The sequence below is a fragment of the Amia ocellicauda genome, chromosome 2, assembly GCF_036373705.1.
Source record: "Amia ocellicauda isolate fAmiCal2 chromosome 2, fAmiCal2.hap1, whole genome shotgun sequence".
In the NCBI taxonomy this organism is placed as follows: Eukaryota; Metazoa; Chordata; class Actinopteri; order Amiiformes; family Amiidae; genus Amia; species Amia ocellicauda.
This window is the reverse complement of record NC_089851.1, coordinates 63,276,563-63,288,206: the sequence shown is the minus strand read 5'-3', so window position 1 is coordinate 63,288,206 and position 11,644 is coordinate 63,276,563. Positions and strand designations below refer to the sequence as shown.

Here is an 11,644-nt window from a genome sequence, read left to right as displayed (position 1 = left end):
AATAAATAAACAGGGCTTTGATGAGATAGTGTCTGCCTGACTCAGTGCTCTTTATGAGGAGACAGTTGTGACAGCTTAGTGCAAATCTCTGAGGACACAGTTTTAAGCTGATTTGGTATTCTGGCCTTCAGATGTTGGTTATATACTTTATTTATTTTCTCCGAAATGTATTAGAATTGACCTTAAAAGCCCTCTAAAACGTATGTTTTATAAGGACTAGAATATAATGAAAGGTTTTGATGATGATAATTATTGATATTGGAAAAGTGTTTCTTATGACAACTGTGTAAGGGTGTCTGCTGAATAATAAGAACCATAATAAATATGGCAGATAAATGTTAATATTTATTATCAAAATTACAATCACACCTCAGCCATGGAAGCAAAGGATATTCTAGTATTCTATTCAAGTGCAGAAAGCGAAAGAAAGACATTCCAGATGATCTCAGACTCATTCGGATCAATATTTCATACAACAGGTGTCCAGTTAAATTAAATTAAAATTAAAATGCTTCTCAAGTTTATGAGTAAACCCATCATTTGGATACTGGGTGAAAGTGCTGACCGTCCACATCCACCTTCATTAAATGTGGGATTCTGCTAATCTAGTAAAAGCACCCGGTGTAATTAGTCTAGATTAAAAGCCCTAATTGCTAGGTTGCATGTGCGAGGAGCTTTCCTGGAGAAGATGGCTTATGAAATAAGTGGTTACAATGCAGAGTTTGCCCAGAGGGGAGTGACTTGCCTTTCCATAGACTGAGTGGTGAAGTTTACACAGATGACAGTCAAGCAGTAACAATTGGGGTCTCTGACCTGTCCTGGGTGGGCTATTGTCCTTCCCTGCCCATTGCAAAACAGAAACTCACCAGACAACTCATCTGTGGGGTTTTGCATTATTCTGACCATGACCTGTGCCTGAAATTATACTTATTCAGTTTGTAAATGTGTCTTGAACACAAACAATGTTACAACTTCAGTTCCATAAAGACCAACATGTAAGGCGCAGGATCTATTCCAAAAATATCTCTCCTGTTTGTATAACTTAGCCCTTGAAATATAACTGTAACTAACATGCATCTTGTCACAGAAACGGTACAAAGGGCTTTCTCCAAACAGTGACCTCATCGAGCATTCCTGGGTATGGAGACCAGTTTCTGGGTACGGTGATCAGTTTCTGGGTAAGGAGAGATTCATATCAGAAATGATCTCATTTCGACACAGTGAACTGTAGGCAGATATGGTTGGTAGTGCAGACCCCCATTGTGTAAGGTGAATGTGAATGTGTAGGCTACCCCTCACAACTTGGCTGGTTCAATAAACCCATACAATGTGGCTTGATTTGATGAACTACGACAGTCTTCTTTAATACTGCTATTTTGTGTTAGTTACAATAAAACACACAATAACCAACACCAACAACAACAAACAGTACAGCCAATGTCATTCCAAGCACTAGACTTATCAAGCACACGTTTTACTCATTTCTATGGAGTACACTGAAAAGATCGTTTTTCTTGTCCAGCGAAAACACAAACAAAATAAATTGTCATTTGATTTGATGATCAATCATATTATTTTTGCGTTCAAATGGTGTTTAATGTTTTCTGCCAATAGACGTCGTCTTTAGTATAAATCAATAAGTATATCATGTATGTGTGCATGTGCTAGAAAGGGTGTGTTGCTGTATTTTTTATTATATATTTTTGTATATTATTATTCATATTAAAAACATTTATTTAATAGCAACATATTCTCCGCTCGGTGGCACTGCGTTGTCTCTGACAAATGCGCGTTGACTAAAGAAAATGAGCAACATCTGTAAAAAGCACAGCAGCCACAGGACGCACTACAGCAGACAGAGCAGCGGACCGCGGCGGCGCACAGCGTTTCTCTGGAAGGAGGTCGCGGTCTTGTAGCGCAGATTGCCGCAGATCTGCACAATCCCACTGATCCCATTGGCGGAGGAGCGCAGTTGTGCGCAAATCTGTAGAATCCCACTCATCCCATTGGCGGAGACCCGGTCACAACTGCGGACATCTGCGCTAAGATACGAGCGTAGCTCCCGTACGAGAGCGCAAAGAAAAACTGAATGGCGTGACGTAGAGGAAATACCTCACTTTGTGGAAGAGGAAAAAAAGGGTAGCGAATATTACAAGGCAGAGGGAGTAGAAAGGAGCTGCAGCCCAGGATCTGTGACAGAGCACACGATGTGACAGCAGCTCCAGCGCAGGTCCTCTGTCCGTGGGAGCAGCAGCACTGCGGGTCTCTCTCCTGGCTCCTGCACAGCCGGGCAACTCTCTCTCTCTCTTTCTCTCTCTCTCTCTCCGCCCGGAGTGTCCTGCAGTTTCGCGCTGCTCGCTGTGGGATGCGTGCATTTCGAAAGCTGACGCGCTGTCTTCCGTGTCTCGCCGCGGCGCTGGGATAACGCAGCCGGGCGGCTCCGCGCGTCTCTACCTGCGCCGGGGTGACAGATCACACAACACAACTAACTTTCCCAGCTGTGCACTGTCTGGAGGAAGACATTTTTTGAACGGATCCGCGAAACTTGCTACTTTCCTTCACAAGGATCCCTCTCGCCAAAAAGGGGCGTATTATTAATTAATTAGATCTAATTAAGTCGATCAGCTATTCCTATCGGATTTCACTTGGAACAGGACGGCTTAATACAGAACCGCAGCGTCTGTACGCCAGCGGCGCGAGTTTCCGAAGTTGATAAAGTTGTTGTACGGAAAGTGCAGGTAAAGTTGACAATATTGTGTTTTTGGCAGCTCGGGTCTGAATTCCTGGCTTGACAGCCCTGTGCGTGTGAGAGAGAGCATGCCTCCTCCACAGCCCCGTAGTGCGAGTGGCTCGCGTCTGAGCAGGAAGACTATGTGAAGCGCAGTTTGATCCGTCGGCTGTGCGCGTACAGACGCACAATAGCGACCGATATACGACCGATAACCGACACTCGCGCTGTCGCAGCGCAGAATGCGCGCGGCGTAGAGCTCCTGCGCAGCTGCTCGGCTCGCGGCACTTTCAAATGGCCATGGCACAGCGCGAGAGCCTGTACGACAGCCGCAGTATCGTGACTAAATACCTGCACCACAAACTGCTCAAGAGGGGCTACGTGTGGGAGAGCCATGTGTCCGGGGAGCCCGACTCTCCCAACAACGGCTTAGCGGGCTCCTCCCCCTCCAGACCCCCGGCTCTGGCGCGGCGCTCGCAGGCTGCGGGAGAGGGAGAGGACGGCACCCCTTCGGCGCCCCAGCCGGGCCGGACCCGCCGAGCCGACCCGCACGTCGACCTGCACCGGGTTCTGCGGGAGGCCGGGGACGAGATCGAAAGGATGTACCAGCGGGACTTCGCGGAGATGTCCGACCAGCTGCACTTCACCCCGAGCACGGCGCAGCGGCGCTTCACCGCGGTGGTGGAGGAGCTGTTCCGGGACGGGGTGAACTGGGGCCGCATTGTGGCCTTCTTCGAGTTCGGGGGCACCATGTGCGTGGAGAGCGTCAACCGGGAGATGGCCTCGCAGGTGGATTACATCGCCAACTGGATGACGGAGTATCTGAACGGACCCCTGCAGAACTGGATCACGGAGAATGGAGGCTGGGTACGTAGGCATGACACTCATTTATTTGTTTATTTGTTTATTTATTTATTTATTTATTTAGTATAGTTATATTTAAATGTAGATGAATGTATGAACACTTTTGGTGCTTCGGTGACCTGTTGCACAGTTATAATTGGCTATTTTGCAAGCTAATTACTTTTCTGCAGACATTACCACATGTATTATTATTATTATTATGACGCATCTTCCCATAACTCTGGAATGCTCTATGTCCTGCTTTATACATTAATAATACAAAGTAAATGAACGCAATTGTCAATCTGCAATATCCTGCCAGCCTGGAGGTGTTAAAACATTGTTCTGTCTAAAGAGCTGTAATCTGTTAAACCGATGCATTTTCTTTCATCTACATCAAAGGGTTTAATAAGGACAGGCAATCCTGTGCGTTTCTTTCCCACACTTGGTCCCTCAGCTGTGGTCCTCAGTGACGTCTTAATTGAGCGAGTCTCAGTGGGGTCACCTGTCCAATGCGAGTGCGCGGACCAATGAGGCTGCGCTCCCCGCCACACCCCCGCCACGCCCCCATCACAACCCAGGCACACCCCCGATACGCCCCCGTCACAACACAGACACACCCCGAAACGCCCCCGTCACACCCCCGACATGCCCCCGTCACGCCCACGACCGCTGCGAGTCAGCTGTCAATTTCAGACGCATCAGCAGGTGATGTGGAAAGGTTAGCATGCTTTTCCCATAGGCAAGTTTAACACACCTACACACACACACTGTGTCAACATCGGCGCTTCATAGCATTTTAATGACAAACCTATTCATTGTGATCCTGCTTTTTGAAGGAAGTACGATGCTGTAGTGAAACCCATGTTCCATGGCTGATTGAAAGTCTGTCAAGTGATTAAGTAAAGTTTATGACGTGTCATTTGTGGTGATCCATAGCAAATGGGCTTACTGGTGTAAACCGTCTTGTCTAGATAGACAAACCCCTTTTGGGTGGGGAAAATGAATACATTGGTCCAGCCTTTGAACAGAGACACACAAATGACGGAAGTATTTTGTAAGCTGCCAAGCTGAAGAATTCAAACCATGATAAGAGGAAAGAAATGCATCCGAGGAGTTGAGTTCAAGGTCAGAGAAAGTCCTGAATGGATATTTTGTAAAACATTTGGAAGTGTATTTTAGGTTCATTCACGATTGTTGAATTCCTACCTTTGAGCTCATGTGTATCGAAGGAGCAAGACTTGATTATTCTTTTTCTTTGTTTAAGTGTTAATTTTGTGTTGGATTAAAATAAAAAAGATTCATAGTCAAGCAGAAATTACACACTTCCTTAATTCCCCCACCCATGTAAAAGCTGGTGTCTTTCTGTTCAATTGATTCTATTTCTGTTTTGATCCATCATTCTTTGGGTGCTGTTAATTAAAAAAAGTGGTAGTTTTTATTTTAGTTTTAAAATGTAAAAAATTAAAAATCATTAGGCAATCAAACAGGCCTTGGGAGAAGAATTTCATTATGTTGGTGAAGTTGAACTCTTTTTCTGATGGTGAAAGAGGCAAGCCCTCCAAGATTGTGCTCTGATCTGACTTTCTCTTACCTGATTGGTTGGCTCAATGCAGGACCTACTGCATTGCCCTGGCACCTATGCAGTCTCGTGCACCTTGCAGCTACACAGCAGGTGACTAGAGTTTTTAGCCCAGTACTTAAATAGCTGTCTTGTTCTATGTAGAACAAAATGCAGGCATATTGATAATTTAATTTTCCTATAGTATCTGTAAATTATAGACAATAAAAAGTGTTTTCCTCCAGTGCCTTGTATTCCATGACTACCTGGTTAATCATGTAATTGTCTGCAAGTCACATTAATCAAGCAATCAACAATGCTGGTTGCAATATAGAACTTTCAGGGAATGAATTGGCAGAGCTGGTATTGTGCTCAGTAGCCCCACTTTAAGAGCTTTTGGTTTCTGTTCATCTCGCTGTGGTCAAGTCAGTCTAAGGGGAGGAAAGTGTTGCAGACATTGAGAGAATGGGTTGCGCACTTGGTGCTGAAATTGTGGTAGGTTTACTAGGTAATTTAAAAAACAACAAAAAGAAAACTGGTGGACAAATGTCTGGTCAGAAATGAAACGCTTGAAAGTGCACTTCTAGATGTGGGGAGAGAACCAAGACATAAGGCACCTTGTAGTCATGGGCTGACCCACAGGGCAACAACTATGCAAAACCTCACGGGAATAAAAGGTTCTTTCCCTTTCTATTTCCCCTACCTTCATCGGTACTCTCAGTTCTGTCAGTGTTATACAGCACAGGGTGCACAGAACTGTCTTGTTTGCCTTGCTGTGTAGCTGTAGTGGGGGGTGGGGGGAGGAGGAGAGAACTTGTTCACTGTATTGTACTGTACTGTAGTTTACACCAGTTCTTGTCATGCTAAGGGAATAGAGCAGGAACTCAAACTTAATTCTTGCAGGGCCACAGTGTCTTTTGTCCTTCCTTCCAATTTGGTGTCTGCTTAATGAATTGGTCTAATTAGCTGCTTTACTGGATCAATGAAATACTTTTACACAAGCTGTAAATTATGTTTCCACAAGCATACCAGAAATCAAAAGCTGCTTTTCTGCTGTTGAGTGTTGAAGACCTTCAAACAATATCATGAATGTCTAACTGACCCAATAACTGGAGCTCCAGCTGCAAGAGCAGCCAGAAGACACTGTGGTCACTCCATGACCTGAGTGGAGTGTCTTTTATAAACCATTGGGCTGTAAAAGCTTTTTGAACTTTTGTAAAGCAATTATTAAGGGAGAATAATAGATTCTACTTCTTCACTATTCTCTTCCGTTTGAAATGATTAATAAAAATTATTTTGTTTTTGTTAACTATTGGCTGCCTTTTCAGTGCATAATTTACAATGGAATAAAATGAACGGGAGAACAAAATGTAATGCGAGGCTACCCTCCACCCTGTATCTCATCATGTATCTGGGGGAAATAAAATCTCATGAGTTTTCCTAGACCATAAGATGCTCTGTATTCCTGGCTGTGAATTAAACTGCTTTTTCTCCTTTCTGTTGTCTTGTAATTTTTAATGGTCACTTTATTACTCCCTAGTTGACTGCCTCCGGGGCCGAAGCACGTATAGAAATGTATTGAGGACGTGTAGCACATGGTAGTTTAATGAGGATTAAATTTATGTTTGCATTATTTAGCAGTCTTTAGCAGTGTGTCTTGGGGCACTCAAGTATTTTTTTTTTTCTCATCTCTCATAAAAGAATATTTAACATTTGCATTTAGGCTGTCGCAGAAGATTACTGGTAATGCAGAACCATCTGAGGAGCGAGGCTGAGTGGGAGACATGTGCCGTGCAAACGCTACCTGTGTATTTCTTTTCCCCCAACGCCTCGTCCACAATGATTGACGATGAAAATGAACCATGCTTCAGTTTATTTCTGCTTAATGAGGCCCCCCGTTTCTGTCACAGCAAGTAAACTCCTTATATACAGCAGAAATTTGCTAAACAACACTGATAATGTTTCTTGCCAATGAAGCTTTACTTTGGAATTTGCTGGGCCATGTTGCCCCTGGTTTGTGCATAAGTGCTTTGCGCAGTAGTTTCAGTTTACACTTCCCAGAAGTTGCCCATCACAGCTCCTCAATGCCTAAAAGTGCCTCAGAAACTGGTTTAGATGGAGTCCCCTACCTTGTCCTCCACTAGCACAGCTTTTCAGCCTTTGCAGGTACAGGTAGAAGCAGTGATTGCTGGGTAGGCCGCCAGAAGACAGATCAGAGGGATGATTAATACACAAATATTAAAACTGGATTTCCCCTGTTTATTTTAATGGCACTGCAGGGGAAATCCCAGTTTCTTGTCCTTTGGTATCTGATGCTGTCTGAGAAAATGTCTGGGACCGGTATGCGCTAGGGCCCTTTATTTTTGCACTTTGAGTGGTTCTTATATTTGAGTAAACAAATGAGAGATGATGATGCATGAAAAAAATATATTCACTTCCAGGATGTGTATTCTATTTTATTTGTCAGAAAAGCAAAATCATTGAAAATGATTTTTTTTTGGGAAGAAAAGTGAGCTCACAATTCTTGCTGCCTTTTTTGTTGTTGCTCGGCTCAGTTTTAGTCGGTAGCATTCTAAAAACTGTAAAGTACCCGAATTAGTCTTTTGGTATTTCGGTTTCCATGAACAAGACAAATCCATTAACTTCAAGCTGACTTTCAGCTTGTCATTGTGCTGTTATTGAACAGAGTACAGAAATGGCAATTATATATAATTAAAAAGCGGGTAATCTTTTATTAAAAAGAAAATCTCTTAATGTTCCATTTATTATTTTTCTCGTTTTTTGGTGAGCTGGTAAAAAAAAAAAACTTCAGAAAATAAGACCATGCTTGTGAAGGAAACTAAATAATTGTGGTTAAAAGTAGTTTAAAGTAGATTAGGAATAGAAGATTGACTACTTACCCATCAAACAGCTTGAATAACATAACCGCTTCAGTCTGAGGTGAAAGTGTCACAGATGGCTTTCTGTTGCCTGAGGTGAGTATGCTGTGAAGACAGAGGAGATGTGTTCCTTGGTCTTACTCTGTGGTATTTGTATAATTGACCCAAAAGTGAAATAAAATAAATGTAAGGACTCCTTTATACATTACATTTAATTAAACTGTGGCCAAGAAAACCATTTGATACATTTTGAGGAGATCTTAAACAAACACAAAACAGGTGGTAAATAACTTAAAACGTATGATAAAGATAATAAAAATAGTGTCGCACTAATCTCTTGGGTATCTCTCATCTGGTCATCCGCCTTGTAAGTGTGCTGCACTAATTGCCTTAATTCCAGGTTAATCCTCAGTTTATCACCATCCTCTGTGTTAATGAGTTTCAGTAAGTGAAACATAAACCCACAAAAGGGATTATTACACACACGGGCGGTGTAGAATAAGTGGCCAGGTTGTGTCATCTGGTGCTGCAAGACATTTACAACTTCTCCCCCCCGGTGGACAGCCTGGAGTAGAAACTGTGTTATTGCCCCATCTTGGCAGATAAGATAGAGCTTAATATTTTATGGTTCGCAGCACAGCCTGTAGTAGTGTACTCTTCCTGGCCCTTGGCTACTGTAGTTTGCCTTTGCTCTACTTCACTGCAGTTATACATTATTGTTGTCCTTGTCTTTGTGCATTGTTTTTTATTATGGTATAAACACCGAGCATCTAGGCCATCTTGCACTTTGTTCCTCAATTAAAACTGAAAGAGTAAGTCTGCTTTTGAAAGACGTGGTGGAATTCAGACCAGTGTACTGCAGTATATTGCTTTAAAGTTAAGTGTTCGAACTACAGGGTAATTTGGTGGGGTTAGAAAACCCCCCAAAGAATAAGCTTTCTCAAGTAGAACATGTTTACAGTTACTACAGGTATAAAGGTCAAAATGAGAATAAGTTTAGTTTATTATTGATCCTTACTAACTATACATTCTTAGTCATGAAACACTGGCCTTTAGCCTTTTGTTTATATAATAAAAAAAGGTTACTGAAGTTCCCTACTCAATTGTAATTGTATTTTCCCAAAAGAACACTGTCAACTGAACTCGATACGAAAGGAGCAAGTGCAGTTTGTGGTCAGATAAGGTAGCTACAATGCCACATCAGTTATTACAGTTAACTAGAGTTCAGAGATCTTGGGTTAAATCACAACATTTTATTTATTCTTTTATTTTGTAGCCATAATCCATTGTCTAACAGTACAGGCAGGCCAGGTATGTGTCTTTCCAGTCAGGGTTAATTTATCTTGTGCCGTATACGATTTAGGATGTGCATATGATTTCTAGTTGTTTCAAAAGGTTCCAGGGCCCAGGCACAGAAAGGTATTCATCCCTTATGAAAGTGGTGCTTTATTATGGCCAGACCTGTGTGAAGAGCCCTTGTCCCACAGACGGACGGGAACACTGAAGGGCTTGTGGGAGGAATGCAGCTCAGTTTGGATGTTTGTTTGGTTTCACTAAAAATAGATAGATGGTGGGTATGCAGTGAGCCTAAAGGTAACATTTTAAATACAGAAAATGTAAAAACTGTGGACATTTTCCCAATTACCCCACCTCTGTTTTCCTGTTACTGAACTGTAATATTACTCAATATAGGCATGACCTATGTTTGTTTTTCTACAAAGTCTCAAATTAAATGACAAGTTGCTGTGCTGGAAAAGTTTTTTTTTATACTTTTGCTGCTGCTTTCCCCTCAAATGCACATAGTGACCAGAGGTCTGGGTATGTATTTTCAATTGGACTAGTTACCCTATTAATTCCAATAATAAGAGTGAATAATTAAAATTGAAATATTCTCTATATACTAGAAATAGGGGGGAAATGATTAAAAACAACAGATTGATCAGCCATGATGGAAGCTCATTCCCAGTTGAACACCCCCATCTCTGGTGGTGAGGGTGTGTCGTGTTTATTTACATACTGTGGCACATAAGGACTCTGCATGTTTCATTCACTTACTGCCACTTGGCGGCTGAGCTCTGAAGTGTTATAGATCTCGTAAGCACATAAGTTGGCCTGACGGACCAGTCAGAGCAAAGGCCAGAGGTAACAGTGTCAGGACTAGAGGCTTCTCCAGCACAGGTAGGATTTCTGTATTCGGTCAATATGGTCCTCTGTGGGGAAAAGCTGTCGGCTTCATGCGATAGTCAAACATGGCAACATCATGTGCACGTAGGAGGGTAATGTTTGCATGCCACCTTATCATAATCGGGTGTATATCCACAACAGCCACCCCTGACTTCAGTCGCTAGGCTCGGCTTACCCATTTGCACAATACTGTGCCTGCGCTACTTATATCTTGGCAATGTGCCCCAAGTTTGGTATAGCAGTGTGTGCCGTCTGAATGGTGGTGGTGTGATCTGACACGCGCTTGAAAGCTGTCACTGAGGTGATGATCTTCCCACTGTTACTATGCAAAAGATTCTGTCAGAACGAAGACTTAATTTGTGTACACCCTCGCATATGTATGTCTATAGTGCTGTAATCGTAATCCCTGAATAAATGTGCTCTTCTTGTGGGCTTGGGAACCTGTCCGTTAAAGAGATAGCTGCTGTCATTTGGTTCGTTTTGAAGAAGCTGCTGGATTTTACTGTGGAAAGGAGGTCTGGGTTTGAAATGGCAGTGTGTCTTGTGTACATGTAGTAATCCTTAACAGAATGAAATCGGACCCTTTTTTTGGTGTTGGGGAGGGACAGGGACTAAATAAAAGCAAATAAAAATAAGAGATTTAAAGTTGAGTACAGTGTGTACGCCTGCTTTGCAAAACATGGCAAGCCCTGCTGTACAGCCCGGACCCCACTGACTCCTGCCCCATGGATCTGTTGGTCTGAAGTTTGCCCTGCTGCTGGATCTGCCAACACTTGTGACATGCGACCTGTGAGTCCGGCACCTGCCTCTTTTCCCCAGCCAGTTTCCCTGCTTTGTTTGGCTTTCCTAACTGTAACAAGTCACATGCTAAAGCAGGCACATGAAATGGAAATGGAGATGGGGCACTGAAACGCCAGCCACTCGCCCACAGCTGGGTAATGCGCTTCATAGCAGGACTTCAAAGCGGAGGAGCTCCAGAGCTGACTGTATTATACAATCATCTCACGCCCCTTCAGGGTCTGTCTAAAAAATGCCCCAAGCTTTTTATTTTTGTTTTTTGCAAGGTAAAGCTCAGTCTGAGCTGCTGTGCTGTATGAGAACTTGGCAACTGATTGAATCTGAAAACTTGTTCTTTTTTGTGTTCATGGTGTCAAAAGGCATTTGATTACAACATGCCTGTAAACTGAGTGCTTGCTGGAATAAGAGTGCGGCCTGCTGGTTACAGCACATAGGCTTTGGCCTGGCACCGAGCTGCATGCCCATGCCTCGGCTTTGCATTTCTGTCTGTCTTTGTAATGGAATGAGTGTGTGGCTGATGCAAATCATCCCAGCTGAAGTCTGGCGATTTGCATTTGCTAAATATCTGCAAGCATCCATTTCAATTACACTTTACCTATATCATATCCCATGCATTTCTCAGTCTGTCTCTTCTTTTTTTGGAAAGAACAT

At 43.0% G+C, this 11,644-nt stretch overlaps 1 protein-coding gene across 1 annotated transcript in view; it reads left to right on the top strand.

Annotated features, from left to right (window-relative positions):
* Positions 1–2,016: 2,016 nt before the first annotated feature.
* Positions 2,017–11,644, top strand: part of bcl2a (BCL2 apoptosis regulator a) — a 74,678-nt gene continuing 65,050 nt past the window's right edge. The window contains exon 1 of the mRNA XM_066688458.1: positions 2,017–3,595. Within this exon, the coding sequence (XP_066544555.1) occupies positions 3,023–3,595 (573 nt within the window). The 5' untranslated portion in view covers positions 2,017–3,022. The remainder of the gene's footprint in view (positions 3,596–11,644) is intronic.